The sequence below is a fragment of the Alosa alosa genome, chromosome 7, assembly GCF_017589495.1.
Source record: "Alosa alosa isolate M-15738 ecotype Scorff River chromosome 7, AALO_Geno_1.1, whole genome shotgun sequence".
Lineage (NCBI taxonomy): Eukaryota > Metazoa > Chordata > Actinopteri > Clupeiformes > Clupeidae > Alosa > Alosa alosa.
Window position 1 is genome coordinate 13,236,713 of NC_063195.1, and position 20,000 is coordinate 13,256,712.

The 20,000-nt window shown below is 44.5% G+C and overlaps 1 protein-coding gene across 1 annotated transcript in view; it reads right to left on the reverse strand.

Moving 5' to 3' along the window:
• Positions 1–20,000, reverse strand: part of LOC125298240 (mycbp associated protein) — a 57,430-nt gene that overhangs the window by 24,602 nt on the left and 12,828 nt on the right. The window contains exons 6-9 of the mRNA XM_048248946.1: positions 18,187–18,302; positions 16,577–16,727; positions 16,243–16,355; positions 1,106–1,254 (exon numbers count right to left, since the gene is read on the reverse strand). Coding sequence (XP_048104903.1) covers positions 1,106–1,254; positions 16,243–16,355; positions 16,577–16,727; positions 18,187–18,302 — 529 coding nt within the window. The remainder of the gene's footprint in view (positions 1–1,105; positions 1,255–16,242; positions 16,356–16,576; positions 16,728–18,186; positions 18,303–20,000) is intronic.

The window sequence follows — 20,000 nt, forward strand, 5'->3', positions numbered from 1 at the left end:
AGCCTCGAGCCACAGAGACAAACATGAATGGTGGCGATGAGCATATCTGACGGGAGTTGAGAGGATTCGTGAGAGGACACACTCCCACACACAGTGGCACAGATACAAGCGTGCGCGCACACAGGCACACACAGAAGCAAACACACGCACACACTCAGTATAACACGATAGATAGATAGATAGATAGATAGATAGATAGATACTTTATTGATCCCCAAGAGAAATTCAAGGTCTTAGTAGCATACAGACAACACACACACATTCACTAACAGCAGAAAAAGTAATTAAAGTATATAATATAAAAACACAACTAAGCAATAAGGACAGTAGAAGATAAAGAATATACTAAATATACTAAAATACAAATTATACTAACTAACACTTAATCTAAATCAATTCTAAAAAAACAGTATCCACATAGTGGTGATTAATCAATCAAGAGGCGCTTGCAATGACTGAGGCAGTGACTGAGCCTGTGATTCTCTGTGCATAGTAAGGTGAGGTAAGGTGAGGTAAGGTGCTCTGTGTGAGTGAGTGTCATGGTGATAGTGCAATGGTGATAGTGGTCATGGTGATAGTGCAAATGAGTAAGTCCAACAGTGCAACAATGCAGAAATAAAGTCTATATATCTATATATCTATTTTAATAAACCCCACAATTGCAGTATCATCAGAAAACTTCTGCATGTGGCATGACTCAGTGTTGTAGCAGAAGTCAGATGTGTACAAGGTGAACAGGACTGGAGAGAGCACAGTTCCCTGTGGCGCTCCGGTGCTGCTGATCACAGTGTCAGAGAGACAGTTCTTCAGTCTGACGAACTGTGGTCGCTCCGTCAGGTAATATGTGATCCAGGTTACCAGGTGAGCGTCCACACCCATCTGCAAGAGCTTCTCTAGCAGTCTGGGGGGTTGGATGGTGTTAAAAGCACTTGAGAAATCATGTGGTAAACTGACACCAGAAAAGGTGGAGATGAGATATTGTGACAAGACAGACGGACACACACACAGACACACTACCATCCGTTCTGAAACCGTGCTAAACTGGGAGTGCTAATGCGTTTACGAGTGCTAAGTGCTTCAGAGTTAGTGAGATGGAACTTTTTACTTGTTCTCCTTGTGATCCCCCTCTCCGCTCTCATCCTCCATGGCCTCTTGCTCATCCCCCTGTTTCCCTCCTCCCAGCAGGGCCGAGCGCTTCACCGTCACCGAGGAGAACGGGCGGCCAGAGCCAATGACCTCCAGACCGTCAATCTCCTGAGACAGAGAGAGAGAAAGAAAAAGAGAGAGAGAGAGAGAGAGAGAGAGCAAAAGAGAGAGAGAGAGAGAGGAAAGAGATTTGATTTTGAATTGTACTTTATTGCAATGCAAAACAGCACAAAACTTCAATATCAATAATCAACCAAGTAACAGCACAAATCTTCAATATCAATAATCAACAAAGTAAACAATCAATAATTAGCAAAAGTATTGCAGAAGCCCCAACACACAAAAAATAAATAAATAAATAAATAAAAATAAAAACAGAAAGAGAAAGAGAGGGTGAAAGTGTGTGAGAGAGAGGGAGAGAGAGAGAGAGGGAGAGAGAGAGAGAGAGTGAGACAGGGAGAGAGAGAGAGAGAGAGAGAGTGAGACAGGGGAGAGAGAGAGAGAGAGAGGGTGGAGAGGAGAAATAAGCAGATATAAAGAGTAAGTGGGGGAAAAACTTAGGAAAACAAATCATTGTGTTAGTCCCATCAAAACAAATCATTGTGTTAGTCCCATCAAAACAAATCATTGTGTTAGTCCCATCAAAACAAATCCTTGTGTTAGTCCCATCAAAACAAATCATTGTGTTAGTCCCATCAAAACCGTAGCCTGCAAAATTAAGGGTCTGGCCACGAAAATTAAGGGTCTGGCCACGAATAATGAAAATGGCCCTACTCGAGGGGCGGCACCAAGCATGCATTTGAAAATCTCACTGCACACAATTGGATAACACTACGACCAATGTTTACTGACTGATTTGTTGCAGCGCTGTCGTCATCTGTTTAGCTCGCCTCATGGCCCGCCTATATCAGATACACCGATGTGATTGGTTCCTCGCGATGCAAGGGGTAAAAGTAACGTGCATCATTACTCGTTGCCAGAGTGTCTCGCAGAGACAATTCAAATTGTGCTTTCGCAAAATCTCTGGATTTCCAGGGTACCAAAACCGGACATTTTAAATGCATGTTAACATGTTTGTTTTTGAAATCCGGCAAGTAATAGGCCTATTAAATACACATTAAGTATGCATTAAAGTATATTTTGTATGTTTTTCTCTAGTCTATCCAATCCACAGGTACGCGCACGCACGCACGCACACACACACACACACACACACAGAGATGTGTGTGGACCTTTGGCTGTTACAGGACAGGTCACAGCGTTCTGGTCCTCCATTACTGGAGGAGTGAGGGACAGACTGTGACAGAAAGAAGAGAGACAATGGGAAGAAGAGAGTGATAGAGAGAGAAAAGAGAGAAAGAGAGAGATATGTTTGTTCTATGTATGTCTTAAGGTCATGTATGTCTGCTCTTACGGCCCTGCCTGTGTTCTTGGTACCTTTCAGTCTGAGTCTGCATGGAGAAAGAAGAGAGGAGAGGTGGAGAGAGGAGAGACAGAGAAGGAGAGATAGAGATAAAGAGAGGTGGAGAGAGAAAGGAGAAAGTGTCTTTCCATTAAAGGAGAATTCCGGTGTGATATTGACCTAAAGTGTGTTGAAACATGATACCGAGTGTGAACGTATGTCTCATAGCCCATCTCGGCTTGTCCCCTGCACTCCAAAATCTGGCGCTAGTTAGCCGATGCTACCAACAGCTTTTTCAATGGTGGTGCTTCGGCATCGGGCTAGCCATGCAAATAAATCAATGTTTTACACCCTTACGAGGCTCAATGTATCTCCACACTTTTCATTGGTAGACTTCCGAGGGCCCTGACATTTAAAATGAGACATTGAGAACTTTGAAAAAGCACTGGGAGTTTACTTACAAGACGATTTATACAGACAGTATCTTCACGAAGTTTAGCGTTTGCAGCCATCTTAAATTTAGTCACGATATAAAGCGATTTAGTAAGAATGAACAGGTATGATAAAGGGATCAGATTCCAAAAATAATTCAGAAGAAATGCATGGATTCCAGTTTCTTCCAGTAGCAGCAACTGCAATCCATGCATTTCCACAGAATTATTTTTGGAATCTGATCATACCTGTTCATTCTCACTGCCGCCACTAATGGATACACGCAAATATATGTAAGGGATAACGGCCGCCGAGGTGTCCTGTTATACGGAATTAATGGACGAGGGCGAGAGTCAAAGAACTCCCCGACGTGCAATGGAGGGGAGTTGTCTCCGCCCAAGTTACCATTCATAAGCATTGATATGGAACAGTGATTAAACCTTTTTTACCAGATCTACTTCATAGGTGTCCCGTTCAGAATTAATAGCCACCCCACCAGCCAATCAGAAAAGAGTATTTCTTCTCTCTGGGTGATAAATAAAAAATAACTCACAAATATCGCAATTTTTTTTTTTTTTTTAACAATTTTTTTTATACTCGTATGAGGTGGTTTTCCAGACATGAAAACAGCACTATTTTGCGAAAGTGAAATGGAAACACATTTTTCGCATTTCACATTTGATACACATACACCCACACAACACACACACAAAACCAAAGAAATGGTCTCTATCCCTCTCTCTCTCTCTCTCTTCTCTTTCTCTCGTCTCTCTCTCTCTCTGTAGCCGGCGATTTTTCACATAGTTCTCTGTTTCTCGAGGTCATAATGAAAACAATCAGTTTTACCTAGTTTGAGTTGTTGCTATATATATATATATATATATATATATATATATATATATATATATATATATATATATATATATATATATATATATATATATTAGTGCTGTCAAACGATTAAAATTTTTAATCACGATTAATCACATATTTTATCATATGATTAAAATTCTATTATTTTGCATTTCTGAACTTTCCAGGAGTCCATATTAACAAAAAAAGCAATTGTTGTGTATCTTGACTGGGATTCAAATGAAAGCAAAGCAAGTTACTTTATTAACTGAACTTTAAGGCGTGGGTCTATTTGATTATTTCAAATCAAATTTCAAAAGATGTGCAGCAGACCTGAGGCAACACAATATATTCTTCAGAAATATAGCTGATATAAACTGAAATAAATGCTACTGCAGAAGTGCATGCACAAAATTTAGGCCTACACACATTATAAAGGGCATAACAAACAGACAATATTATATTTGTACTATATTCATTATCTTTGAGTTCAGTTGAAAATAAGGAACTTTTCAACATGAGTGCATTGCCATTTTATAGGCCTACAGTCTATAGTGCACTGTCACTTGTCACACACATCAATGCAGAAGTTTTTAACAGGCAAACACTGGATGAACAATAGATTTTATGGAGCAGAGTCGACCAAATATACTGTAAATGAATCGTGATTTACACGGCGGCAAAGTGCGATGCTGGTGTGCAGAGTTGTATTGAAAAGAATGGAATCTAATGTAAATCAATGTCGAAAGCAGAGTGCATCGCAAATAGTAGCAGCCAAAGAGGAATGTTGATAACAGAACAAGTGACGGTGAAAAAATCTTTGGCGGCACACAACTAATGCGTCAGCCTAGGCTACTACTCTTTGGCCGGCTCGTAAGCCCAACCAGAGAATGTCTAATAAGGGGAGAACTGCCACTCTCGGAAAACTTCCGGTTTCTGAACTGGTTGCAGTTCCTTCTGTGGTTCCACATGAGGGCGCCATCCACGAAAGTGCAGAATGCATGGAGGTCTATGGAGCTGTACCCTCGAAATCCACTTTTCTCAGGATATATATTTTTTTCAAGTCATTTGAGTATTGTATTCGAAAGGGGAGGCAAAGAAAATACACTTGGTTGAGTATTATGTTTTTTAAAGTCACTTAATTGTTCTAAAAAGCCTTTCAAACGTGTCAATGACGTCACTCATTAGCACAATGCTAGCGTGTTATGGGCAACAATGACCCAACCTGTAAGAAATCAAAAGGACATAAGTACTCGTTCATTCAACTTTTGACCTATAACCCATGTTGAAGTTATACAAACTACAATCAAATCTGAGATTTGTCAACGACAATCAGGTGAAAGAGACAAATTTAGCCGTCTAGCTCCATTGACTCCCATTCATTCTGCACTCATGGCGATCGCCCCCAGTGGAAATCTGGTGGAACTGCAACCAAAATTCGGTACAATGGAACTTAATACGGAGTGGCCAGGCTCTCCGTAGACGGGTTCTGGCCCAACCAAGTGTGTGCAGCATGCCTTTACGTAGCCTACTAACGGCGCATCATCATAAAGATACATTCTGCATCACGCCCCATTTTAGCGGAAAACATGTTAACATATCATTGATTCCAATGGCAAAGACAGCTAGTAATCACACGTTGACGTTATATCTAGTTATTAATTCACAGGACATTCAATCATTTTACCAACACGGCAGTTATGAAGAATTATGTTTATGTAACTTACTCATGTCAAAACTATGTACATTATCAACCTAATTCGTTTGCAATACCCCATGTATTGTACAAATGTTGCATGTAGCTACACTTACCATAATATCCCGTGCATGCACGGTTGGCTTGCTAGCTAGCTAACTGTGGAACTTCAGTATAACATAGCCAATTATCTCAACTAGTTGTAGGAAATAGGCTACGTTCATATTACAAGTGATAGAATGAATGTATGACTTATGTTTAGTTGAACTTAATTATAGTCAGCCGTTTGAATGTGCCTGCCTATCCATACATTCGTGACACTCCTGTTAGTAAACTGGAAAGAGCAAACCATAGGAACATGGTCACATTAATCCCATAAACACACAGATAACTCTTACACCAACCTTATTTTGTGCCTTTTATTCACGTTTGTTTCAAGATTTAGTAAGTATAAGCCCTTTTCGCTCCCCACTTTGATGCAGCACAGGTTTCCATAATATCAGTCATCTTTCCCTTAAAAGGGGGCGTGTAGTTCCATTCCATTCGTCAGTGTGTATTGTTTAGTTTCCGGTCTAGCTAGATCCTGTGTGGTGTTGTAGTTGTTCTAACGTTACTAGTTGTTGCAACAGTATGTGAACGTTAACGCTGTTAATAACGTGTTTAACTGACAGCACTAATATATATGTGTGTGTGTGTACATGCGTATGTTTGTATACGAGTGTGAGTGTGTGTGTGTGTGTGTGTGTGAGAGAGAGTGTGTGTGTGTGTGTGTGTGTGTGTGTGTGTGTGTGTGTACATGTATGTGTGTGTGAGAGTGTGTGTGTGTGTGAGTGTGTGTGTGTGTGTGTGTGTGTGTACATGTATGTGTTTGTATACAAGTGTGAGTGTGTGTGTGTGTGATATAGTGTGTGTGTGTGTGTGCATGTGTGTGTGTGTGTGTGTGTGTGTGTGTACATGTGTGTGTGTGTGTGTGTGTGTGTGTGTGTGTACATGTATGTGTTTGTATACAAGTGTGAGAGTGTGTGTGTGTGTGTGTGTGTGTGTGTGTGTGTGTGTGTGTGCATGTGTGTGTGTGTACATGTGTGTGTGTACATGTGTGTGTTTGTATACGAGTGTGTGTGTGTGTGTGTGTGTGTGTGTGTGTGTGTACATGTGTGTGTTTGTATACAAGTGTGTGTGTGTGTGTGTGTACATGTGTGTGTGCGTGTGTGTGTGTGTGTGTGTGTGTGCATGAGTGTGTGTGTGTACAGGCCCAAACCCCCTCCTGCCCTGCCGTCTGTGAGAGATGATGACTTGATGAGTGTCGGAGGGAACAGAACACAAGGCCACACTGAGATCACGATAGATTACATCACTCACATTAACAAGTGTGTGTGAGAGACTGTGTGTGTGCATATGATTATTTGTGTGTGTGTGTGTGTGTGTGTAAAAGGCCTGTGTGATTTTATGTGTGATTGTATGTGTGTGTGTGTGTGTGTGGACGGTGTGTGACTATTAACCTAATGACTGTGGCATAATCTCTGCCGTTACTCAATCTGCTAATTGCTGCTGATTACCAATGAACATGATCCACATGTGTGTGTGTGTGTGTGTGTGTGTGTGTTTCTGTGTGTGAGAGAGAGAGAGAGAGAGAGAGAGAGAGATGGTGTGTCAGTGTGAGAACATGCTTCATGCAAACACTGTCAGAATCCAAACTGCATTTGGAACTCAATGTGTGTGTGTGTGTGTGTGTGTGTGTGTGTGTGTGTGTGTGTGTGTGTGTGTGTGTGTGTGTGTGTATGCGTGTGCCCTGTAAGAATGATTTTGTCATCGCAATTCTGTGCGCATAAGGGTCATATAGAACAGGTCTCTGGAGAAAGTATCTTTCTCTCATAACACCTCAAATGTCAGCCGCACACACACACACACACAAACATACAGACACACAAATTAATTTCATAGCTTCCAGAAAGATTCCACCAAAGATAGCCATCTTTCCATTGTTACACCGAGAGCCCTTGTCTTAGCGCACTTGCTTGACATTTTGTGTGCATGTGGTTGTACCTGTGTGAGTGTGTGGGTCATGTCATGTCTGTGTGTGTGTGTGTGTGTGTGTGTGTGTGTGTGTGTGTGTGTGTGTGTGTGTGTGTGTTGTTTGTCCCTGTGAGTGGTTAAAGTACCAAAAAGAACATTCACAGACAATGTGTGCCCCTCCAATAACTGGTTCACTGTGCCTCCTCTACCTCAGCAATTACTCCTCTGCCATCTCACAACCTGCCCGGAAATACAGCAACCATTATGTGTGTGTGTGTGTGTGTGTGTGTGTGTGTGTGTGTGTGTGTGTGTGTGTGTCATCGTGTCATTGTCAGTGTGATTGTTTCTATTGGATAGTGTCTCTACACCATCTACGTATGCTTCAATCTCAATTTTGTTTGGAAAGAATCTACATGGCACATGAGTCAATGTTACTAACTCAAATGTAATGAACAGTGACAACGTCCTCAAAGCAGTTTGACTGTTAGCGGCAAGCCACCAAATTCAACATGAAGAGATGAGCTACCAAACCCTACTTGACTGTGATCGCAATTTAAAGGGATATTTCACCATTTGGGGAATTACACTCATTTCCCACCTCCCCTTGACTTAAACAATTGAGTTTTACCTTTCCCTAGTTCATCCAGCCGTTCTCCTAGTCTGACAGCAACACTTTTAGCTCCAGCTCATTGAATCAGATTAGACTGTTAGCATCTCTCCTATAAGATAACGTTCTAATCTGATTCAATGAGCTGGAGCTAAAAGTGTTACTGTCAGACTCAGAGGCCTGTTAGAGGCCTCTGAGTAGACCTGTTCCAAGACATCGAAGACATAACATACATGTCATATGTACATGTAAGTAATTAACTGGTACACTTAATAGGTTTATTCCACTGTATCAAAGAGTAAGAAGGTTGTAGCAGCACAGCACAGCACAACATGTACACTGAAGACAATGAGGCCTTGACTGGAGCTAAGAATGGTTTGTATATCAAATCTATCATGACCAGATTTACCCCATCCAGCAGGTCTCAGGTCAGCTCTTTGCCTCTTTGTCAGCTCTTCAATCGGCATTGAGCATGTGTCAACCTCAAGGCCTTTAAAACTTGCTCTTTGATGTATTTGTTTTTATTTATGTTTTGCCTATCCATGTTGTCACGTTGCCTTTTATGCATGTGTAACGATCAGACTTTTAAATTCTAACTATTACCATTAAACACGGGTACAAATTGAATTGGCTCTAGATAAATAATAATGCTTTTCACTGACATCGGAATAGACACCACACATACAGTTAACAGGTAGACTTAATGTGAGCAGAAATACGCTTGAAAACAAACAAACACTTATTTCCACACAGTTCATATCGCAAAACAACGCAAACCAAAATGTCCACGCAGCCCACGACTTCATGCGCTCTCACAGTCCATCCAAACGAAAAATTAACAGAGACTCCAAGAGACTCCGACATAAATCCACCGCAAAGAAGAAAACAGTCTGAATAATCCACGCCCAGTGCAACCCATGTAATCCACAAAGAAAACGTTCAATCCGGACCAGGCTTTCGGATAGATGCTAAACAAAAAAATAGGATCCTTCTTACGGATCCCAGCGACTCGACAACGGCAATCTCCAAGCTCAGTCCTGTCTCTCCGGTATGTCTGTGGTTCCGACCTAGAACCACCTTTTGTTGGGATATATTATTTCCACACAAAGTTTGTCCAGGTCTCACATGACACTCCCTGGGTAGGCCTACTGTCAAAAGAAAAAAAAAAAAACCCTGGCCTCACCTCCTCGCGTTTTAAATTTGAATCATATCAGCTGACGCTTGACAGGTCGCTTGCGTCATCTGACAGTTACCATCAGCTGATCAGAGCTAAGACGTACAACAGAATTCAAAATGGTGTTCACGATAGGGCTACAGACTTACATAACATGGAAAAATATAACGGAGAACACTTTTATGTTGGTTATTATTTCATAACACAGACTTAAGAAAAGTGAATCCTAAAATTATGTGGCAGTGCTACATAGACCCCCCCTCCAGCCGGAGGCTACTAAGGTAAGCTACCATAGAATCGTTTCAGATTAACCACATTGACTGTGTCCTCCTTCTGTGGGTTGCTCCACCCTACCCTGTAGTTTATGGGCCCTAGTTGTCTAAGAATCACCACTGGACCTTCCCACTTTGGTGCTAGCTTTGCAGAGAATTTATCACTGGCTTTAGAGAGGGGATGGGACCTTACCCAGACTAGATCACCCTGCTGAAAGTGCTCATCTTTCCTGCGGGAATTATAATACCTAGCTTGTCTGGCCTGGTGCACTCCCACTCTCCGTTTGACCTCCTCTGCCATCTTCTGTTGTCTTTCTACTATATTGTAGGCTTCTTTTTGGGCAGGAGACGGTGATTGATAAATGAGTCGTTCCAGCGGGCCTTTCAGATTCCGGCCCAATGCAAGCTCCGCAGGGGCCTTTCCTGTGGTCTCCTGCTGGACTGTATTGATAGCGAAGCGGAACTCTGGTAGCCACTGGTCCCAGGTGTTGTGATTCTGGCCTACATAAGAGGCGATCATGGTTTTTTATTGTTCAGTTAAAGCTGCCCGGCCAGGTTGGTCTGTGGGTGGTAACTGGTGGTGAGTTTTTGTACTACACCCCATGTTTTGCAGAGGTTTGTGAGCAAAGTGGCCGTAAACTGTGGTCCTCTGTCCCAAACCAGGTACTGCGGCACCCCCAACGGGTGAAGATTTCCTCCCCTAAGAACCTTAATGAGATCTAGGTGTTTTACTGTCTCTCAAGGGGAACATTTCCACCCACTTGGAATAATAGTCCACCACCACCAGGAGGTAACAGTTGGCCTTTTTGCTCCTAGGCAACGGACCCATAAGGTCCACGCCCAACATCACCCCTGGAGCATCCACGACTGTGCTCTGCAATAGTCCGGATGGTTTGTTGTTATCCACCTTGTACTGCTGACAGGCTATACAGGACTTGGTGTGTTCCCACACATCTTTACGGATTTCGGCCACCAGGCAACCTCCAGCACCCTCAGCAGAGTCTTCAGCCGACCCAGGTGACCACCCAAAGGATTGTCATGAAAGTACCCTAAGAATTCTGGGACCAAAGACCTCGGACTGGAACCATGGTAAAGCCCCCTTGTTGCATCTCAAAGGCAATGCGATCAAAAGTTGATGACTGTGATCTGTCCGGCCTCAACTCACACACCCGTTGATCCTTCATTTGCTCCTGTGCAATCTCAGCCAAGGTGGTGGGCAGGTCTGAGTGGCACTTGGTAGAAATTAGCAAGACATGGTGAGGGTTGGATTGACAGAGGCTCATATGCTCTGGACAGAGCATCTGGAGCAGAATTAAGACAGCCTTTACGGTAGTGCACTTTAAATGTGAACTGCTGTAGTCTGAGGATCCATCGAGAGGTGGTCTTCGGACAGTTGAATGCCCAAGACAAAGCCGCATGGTCGGTGAACACATCAAACTCCACTCCCTCCAAATAATGTCTCCATTTCTCGACAGCCCAGACCACCGCCAAGCATTCCTTCTCTGAGGTGGAATAATTGCATTCTGGCCCCATTAGTCCCCTGGAGGCGAGGGCTATGACGCGGCTCCCCCTCTGGCGTGTTCTGGGACAGGATGGCACCAAGGCCCACTCTCTCACTAGCGCCAGTGAGTACCTGGAAGGGCAATGTTAGATTGGGCTGTGCGAAAGCACTGGAGGATTCCTCAGAGCAGCCTTCAAGGCATCCAGACTGGCTTGACACTCCTTAGTCCAGTTCCACTCCACTCCCTTCCTCTTGAGATGATTAAGAGGTGCGGCAAGGTTTGCAAAATGTGGAATAAACTTATGGTACCAGCCAGCAAGTCCCAGGAAGCGTTGTACAGCCTTGACATCTTTTGGTACTGGAAAGTCTGAGACGGCTTGGGTCTTAGCCGGATCCACCTCAACCCCAGTGCCAGAGACGATGTGGCCAAGGAATTTTAACTCAGGTTTAAAAAAATGGCACTTCTTCATGTTCAGGCTAAGGTTGGCTGCCTGTAGCCTTCGGAAGACTGCTGCCAAGTCCTGCAGATGTTGGTCACGTGATTGAGAGTATATGATTATGTCATCAATATAAACTAAACATATCTTTCCTCTCAACTCTGCCAACACCCTTTCCATTAACCGCTGGAACGTCGCGAAAGGGCAAGCCAAGCCCAAATGGCATACATTTGAATTGGAACAGGCCGAGGGATGTTATGAAAGCAGTTTTCTTCTTGCTCTCCTCCATCATTGCTACCTGCCAGTAACCGGACTGCAGATCCAATGAGCTGAACCAGGAGGCACCTTCCAATGATTCAAGGATGTCATGGATGATAGGCATTGGATATGCATCCGGCAGAGTCTTCGCATTCACTCGCCTGTAATCCACGCAGAACCTATAAGATCCATCTGGTTTGTTGACAAGGACCACTGGTGAGGACCAAGCCGACTGTGAAGGTTCAATGATGTTATCTGCAAGCATTTTCTCCACCTGTTCTTCAATTACTCTCTTTTTTAGGGGAGACACCCTATATGCCTTTGACCTTACTGGAACTTCGTCTTGGAGGAAGATGGCATGCTTCTCTGCATTGGTCTTTCCCAGCTTACCAGAGGTGACTGAGGGCCAATCCTTCATAAGCTGTTGAAGCCCCTCAGAACAGTCAGTGTCATAGCGTTGCATCAAGTCTTCAGTTGTCATAGAGACACAGCAAGGAGGTAATTCCCCCGGAGGCAAAGCGTAATAGAGGTTAATGGCCTGATGAGTGATTAATTTGGCCTGATCCCACCCACTAGAATTACTGTGTTGTTATAGGAAGGCATGATAACTGTAACCTTGATCAGTTTTCATCCCATAACTGTTTTTTTCCAGATTAAGGATGACCCCGGTCAGGGAAAGAAAGTCAAGACCCAGGATCACTGGGAAAGCAAGGTGGCGGTCCTCCATTACATGGACTTCCACGGTCCACTGCTTGCCATGCCAATCCAGACAGATGGACTTCTTCCCCAAGGCTTGGTGAATGGTACCATCCGCCATGACGAACCTCTGTCTTTCAGCTGGTAGGAAGACTGCTTCTGCTAGTGCCACCTGCTGCCACAAAGTCTCCTTCATCAAAGTAAAGGTGCTACCAGTGTCCAATACGGCCTCTCCCTGAATGCCTCTGATAGTGATAGGAACCAAGAGGAGACCATGTTCGTTCTTCTTGTAGGTGCTATGCTGCACCACATTGAGCTCGGCTGGCCTTTGGAAGAATGTTTTTTTCTCTGTTACCTTTCTCCCTTGTTTTTCAACACTCGCGTGCACTTTCTGCCAGTACTCTTTAGCTCCGGCGCAGTCCTTCTCCACCATAGAGCCCACCTTCACCAACTGTGTCACGGTTGTCACCGTTCCCCGGAGACAACCAGCCACTTTCGGATTGATGTTGTTCAGAATGCGCCTTACTATTTCTTCCTCAGGCATGTCTTGCTTCCATTTGAGACATAATGCCTGATAATCATAAACAAAGTCTCTCAGACGCTGATCGGGTCTTTGTACTGTAGTCCTCAGTTTTTCCTCCACCTCACTGAGGTAGTCAGTAGATAGGAAGGCTGCCATAAAGGTCTCTTTAAAGGAGGCCCAATCATGGATCCGGCTTCTCGTGGCTTTCCACCAACTGCGTGCGGGTCCTGTTAAAACTGTTGATAGAGCACCTAGCAGTTCTTGATTGGAGAGGGGCCTTAATTCCAGAAAGTTTTCACACTGCTCAATAAAAAGCAGAACTTCAGAGGATTCACTGGTGGTGCCGAATGTTGGAAAATCCAAACGCACAGGAGGTTTGGAGTAGTATGAAGATGCACCAGGAAGACTAGGGGGTGTAGTAGGGGAAGCTATGGAGCTGATGTCAGTGGAGACTGCTATTGTTCTCTGTGCTAATGGGGTGCTAGTTGGTCTTAGTTTACTCAGCTGCAATTTCCATTTCTGATCTCTGCGTAGGAGACAATTAGCCACTTCTCTGTCCATTCTTTCTAAACTAGACACTAATATATCTCCCAAGTCAGCCATGTTTTTTCAACATACTGCCTGAAATTAGTCTCCCTATTTACAGCACTGGTCATGGAATCTCTAAAATCAGTCTTCAGCTTGAGCATCTGCTCTCTTAAATCAGTAACATAGTTTGTTAACCGATCATAATCAGTTTGCTCAGCCTGTGTAACAGGATCTCTCTCCTCTCTGCTACTTCCAGGACCTGACAAACCACCCTCAATGTTTTTAGCAATATTATCTTCTTCATCATCATCATCATCATCAACATCATCCTCATCAAGTTCATGTATATCAGTATTGCCATCATTAACACGAATAGCATTTTCACCATTGTCAATTTCATCATCATCATGGTAATCAGCAATATACAGAGAACTCAATAAAGATGTTATATCAGTTGTGCTTCTTCTTGTAACAAAAGGCCCAGCAGTGAAGTCTGGGTCACCAAACACAGGCCTAGAGCTTTGTTCAGAAAAAGAAATTCCTTCCACCACATCCTGATCCCGTGCTGTATCCATATTCTCAGAAAATAAACTTTTATATAAACAAGATCAATGTGTATCAATTCCCCGTACGGGCCACCATATGTAACGATCAGACTTTTAAATTCTAACTATTACCATTAAACACGGGTACAAATTGAATTGGCTCTATATAAATAATAATGCTTTTCACTGACATCGGAATAGACACCACACATACAGTTAACAGGTAGACTTTATGTGAGCAGAAAACGCTTTGAAAACAAACAAACACTTATTTCCACACAGTTCATATCGCAAAACAGCGCGAACCAAAATGTCCACGCAGCCCTCGCGCTTCATGCGCTCTCACAGTCCATCCAAACGAAAATTAACAGAGACTCCAAGAGACTCCAAAATAAATCCACCGCAAAGAAAAAAATAGTCTGAATAATCCACGTCCAGTGCAACCCATGTAATCCACAAAGAAAACGTTCAATCCGACGAGGCTTTTCGGATAGATGCTAAACAATAAAAAATAGGATCCTTCTTACCGGATCCCAGCGACTTCGACAACGGCAATCTCCAAGCTCAGTCCTGTCTCTCCGGTATGTCTGTGGTTCCGACCTAGAACCACCTTTTGTTGGGATATATTATTTCCACACAAAGTTTGTCCAGGTACACTCCCTGGGTAGGCCTACTGTCCAAAGAAAAAAAAAACCCTGGCCCTCGCGCACCTCCGCGTTTTAAACTTGAATCATATCAGCTGACGCTTGACAGGTAAACTGCGTCATCTGACAGTTACCATCAGCTGATCAGAGCTAAGACGTACAACAGAATGCAAAATGGTGTTCACGACAGGGCTACAGACTTACATAACATGGAAAAATATAACGGAGAACACTTTTATGTTGGTTATTATTTCATAACACAGACTTAAGAAAAGTGAATCCTAAAATTATGTGGCAGTGCTACACATGTACCGAAGTTTGCTGCACTTTCTGTGATACACTGATGAAGTCCTTGAAAAGTATTTCAATTCATGCTTAGGCTTTCAGCTACTGTATGTTCAATGTGTTTGCAGTTGGTTGTGTGAAGTTCTACTTGGTCATTGGCCACTGGTCACTGTCTGTGAAATGTGACAGGAGAGAGGAAAGGGAATGTGACTCTGCGTCAGAGAAACACTCCCTTAGGGAAGTTTGGCCCGAGGACCGGAGGTGCATGATAATGTGAAGTCCTATGGTTTTTTATGGGATTTTTATTAACTCATTGAGTGCCAAAAACGTAATATTAAGTTTTTCCTTCCTATGCGTTGAGTGCTAAAAACTTAATATTACGTTTTTAGCTTTTTTTTTAAATTACGAAACTAGACACTAACACACCTTATATGTGATTTTATATTGGGAACTCTGTGATGAATGGAAATGAAATATATGACGATCGAAAAACTCATGAAAACGCACAATCTGGACATTTTATCTGGACATTTTATCATAACTTCGGTTGCAGCTTTAGGTCGAATCAGTGACGATGCACGCCAGCTCAAAACCAGGCCATTTTCGTGGGTCTATCACTAGGTGGCAGTCTCGCCAGGTCACTTCCCGGAAACTTTACAGGCAACACTTCATATTTCATGAAAGACGTTATATCTCCATTTCTAAAAAAAAACAGCGATTTTGATGAAAACTAGCCACTAAGAGCTTAAAGTCTCACCTTTCAAACGAGCCATTGTATGTGTCCATAGCTATAACACAGAATATGCTGTGGCTGTACAAAAATCATCAACAATGGTCTAGATTGCTGGCACTCTAGGACAAAGCTTCCGAAAACATCTTGGCATTCAATGAGTTAAAGGTGCTGTAAGTGTTGGGCAACGTCACTTCTGTTGACGTTCAAACAAAACAGAGAGATAGCTTGCTGTTTGTGGATCCTCGGCTGTCCACAGAGATTTTTTTTTTGACAGTGTATTCAGGGAACAAGCAGCTAGCAGATGGTGAGGAGATGTTTGTAATATGTGACAAAAAATGTTTTAGCTTAGAAACCGTGTAACATCACTTAGAGCACCTTTAATATGATGACCTAACTCCACAAATGTATAGACTTTTTTTTATTCCATGATATTCCAAAAAGATCTGTGGGAACCCTGTAGTGTGTGTGTGTGTGTGTGTGTGTGTGTGTGTCTCTAACCGGCTGGTTGAAGTCAAGCTCTCTTAGCACGTCCTTTAGCTCCTCGCGGCGCTGCCTGAGGTACAGACTGCTGTCCCACGTACGACTCACAGACACCTCCGGGGCTACATTGCCTATAGAGAGGGAGAGAGACAGGAAGAGAGGGGGAGAGAGAGAGAGATAGAGAAGAGAGAGGGAGAGGGGGAGAGAGAGGGAGGAAGGGAGATAGAGAGAGAGCCAGGTCGAGACAAGACTAAATTCGAGCTTACAGACGTGTTTGTGTGTACGTGTGTGTGTGTGTGTGTGTGTGTGTGTGTGTGTGTGTGTGTGTGTGTGCGCGCGCGTGTGTGTGTACCTGACTGCTGGCGTATGGTGTGCGGCTGAGCGACGTGCGTGATGGGGGGCGGGTCCCCTCTCTCCGTCTGGGTCAGTGTGGCGGTGATGCCGCTTATCTCGTCGCCATAGCGCTGAGGCAGATTCCAGAACTCACTGCCCACTCGATAACCCTGAGAGATAGAGAGAGAGAGACAGAGAGAGAGATAGGGTGAGGGAGAACAAAATAGGAGAGGATGTACAAGCACTTGAAAAGCCCAAGAAAAGGAATGGTTTGCGGTTAAGGAAGTAGGGCAGATAAGTAGGGCAATAGTGTGTGTATGGGGAGGCGTCACAAGGAGCTGAGCTAGAGAAGAGGACAGAAGAGAGCGTGGGGGTCTTCTAGGAGAGAGGAGAGGAAGAGATGTTTGAGGAGAAAGAGTGTTTTGAGGGAGAGGCAAGATCGTTGGGGGTCTTCTAGGGGAGAGGAGAGAAAGAGAAGGTTGCCGGTTCGAACCCCGACCGGTGGGCCGCGGCTGAAGTGCCCTTGAGCAAGGCACCTAACCCCTCACTGCTCCCCGAGCGCCGCATAGTGTTGGGTTGAAGGGTATTGGGGCTCACGTGTCCTGAGTGCTGTGTTGGGTTGAGGGGTGTTGGGGGTTACGTGTCCTGAGTGCTGTGTTGGGTTGAGGGGTGTTGGGGCTTACGTGTCCTGAGTGCTGTGTTGGGTTGAGGGGTGTTGGGGCTTACGTGTCCAGAGTGCTGTGTTGGGTTGAGGGGTGTTGGGGCTTACGTGTCCAGAGTGCTGTGTTGGGTTGAGGGGTGTTGGGGCTTACGTGTCCTGAGTGTAGGGCTGGGTTGAGGGGTGTTGGGGCTTACGTGTCCAGAGTGCTGTGTTGGGTTGAGGGGTGTTGGGGCTTACGTGTCCAGAGTGCTGTGTTGGGTTGAGGGGTGTTGGGGCTTACGTGTCCAGAGTGCTGTGTTGGGTTGAGGGGTGTTGGGGCTCACGTGTCCTGAGTGTAGCGTTGGGTTGAGGGGTGTTGGGGCTTACGTGTCCAGAGTGCTGTGTTGGGTTGAGGGGTGTTGGGGCTTACGTGTCCAGAGTGCTGTGTTGGGTTGAGAGGTGTTGGGGCTTACGTGTCCTGAGTGCTGTGTTGGGTTGAGGGGTGTTGGGGCTTACGTGTCCAGAGTGCTGTGTTGGGTTGAGGGGTGTTGGGGCTTACGTGTCCTGAGTGCTGTGTTGGGTTGAGGGGTGTTGGGGCTTACGTGTCCAGAGTGCTGTGTTGGGTTGAGGGGTGTTGGGGCTTACGTGTCCAGAGTGCTGTGTTGGGTTGAGGGGTGTTGGGGCTTACGTGTCCAGAGTGCTGTGTTGGGTTGAGGGGTGTTGGGGCTTACGTGTCCAGAGTGCTGTGTTGGGTTGAGGGGTGTTGGGGCTTACGTGTCCTGAGTGTAGCGTTGGGTTGAGGGGTGTTGGGGCTTACGTGTCCAGAGTGCTGTGTTGGGTTGAGGGGTGTTGGGGGTTACGTGTCCTGAGTGCTGTGTTGGGTTGAGGGGTGTTGGGGCTTACGTGTCCAGAGTGCTGTGTTGGGTTGAGGGGTGTTGGGGCTTACGTGTCCTGAGTGTAGCGTTGGGTTGAGGGGTGTTGGGGCTTACGTGTCCAGAGTGCAGGGCTGGCAGGCCTTTGCTGATGAGCTCCCTCTGCTCCTGAGTCTGCCTATAGAGGTTGGACTGGTTCATCAGCAGCTGCTTCACTGGCCTTTGCAGCAGCCCTGCGGCACCACAAAAGACTCATGGGATATGTAGGCTAAATGTAACACACACACTCATGGAACATGTAGGCCACAGAGATCACAGACTCATGGGATATGTAGGCTAAATGGAACACGCACTCATGGAACATATAGGCCACAGAGATCACAGACTCATGGGATATGTAGGCTAAATGGAACACACACTCATGGAACATATAGGCCACAGAGGTCACAGACTCATGGGATATGTAGGCTAAATGGAACGCACACTCATGGAACATGTAGGCCACAGAGATCACAGACTCATAGGATATGACTGTCGCAGGGCACAGATTCATAGAACATGTAGATAAATAGATAGATACTTTATTGATCTCCAAGGGGAAATTCAAAGTGTATGCCAAAAAGTACAGTGACTCATAAGATACAGCTGTTTAGGTGCACAGACTCATGGGACATGTAGGCTACACAACATGAAACCACAAGGCCAAATTGTCCAAAAAAACTACTGAGACCAAATGGCAAACATTGAGAGCTAATTGGCACAGATAATTCAAGCGAAATTGCATACAATTGTCCAACACAGGCGTCTTAGACTGAATGTATTCTCACTAAATGTAGAGGCCTTCAACTTCTATAAACCCCTGAGTGTTTTTTCTTCTTTACAAAAACTCATTATACAGTATCAGTAGATTTCAAAGTGGCAGTCGTGGTCTACTGGTTAGGGCTTCGGGCTTGTAACCGAAGGGTTGCCGGTTCGATTCCCGACCAGTAGGAACGGCTGAAGTGCCCTTGAGCAAGGCACTTAACCCCTCACTGCTCCCCGAGCGCCTCTGTAGCAAGGCAGCTCACCACTCCAGGTTAGCGTGTGCTTCACCTCACCGTGTGTTCACTGTGTGCTCTGTTCACTAATTCACAGATGGGATAAATACAGAGACCAAATTCCTTGTATACTTGGCCGAGAAACCTGATTTACATTTCACCATATGTCAACGTTCAATCATATTCATAGCAACCTCAGTGTCATTCAGTATAACCTCACTGTTCCCTCTCAGAGTTTCTGACACACACACCCCTTGACTTTCTCTGCTGCAGCTCGCACTACACACGCTGTACCCTGCCTTACTGTAATTCAGCATGAGCACAGCGCTCTCATGGCCACTGACGTTATTATACAAGAAAATACTTACTTTTGCTAACTGCACACATCACTGTGTGCATATCTCAAGGTCATGCAAAAAAAAAAAACATATTGACTTTGAGTCTGAATGAGAACCTTTGTGTATGACCCGAGCGACACTGTGTAAGGCAGCAGAGATACTTTTTTTCAGGAGCAAACCAAACTCATCAACTTCATCAAGGCTGGAAAAAAAAAAAAACACAACCATCACCTTCTAAGAGTCCTTCAAGAATAATACTCTACCAAGATCAAAAAACAACCCCAACACCAAAGGGATGGCTTGTGTCATGACATGTATTTGAGGCTCTGCTCTGAGAATGGAAAACTGGGATTCTAACTTTCTGGGGTGCACTAAACAAATTAAACAAACTCACTAAACAGGTGCACACATAGGACACGACCTTAAACTCACTAAACTGCTTCAGGGTCTATAATGCCTTATACTCAAAAACCCCTGTCCAGGGTCTGCATTGTGAAGGTATTACAGTAATTCCCTGTGTATTAGACACACTGGCCCTCATTTATCAACCGAGCGT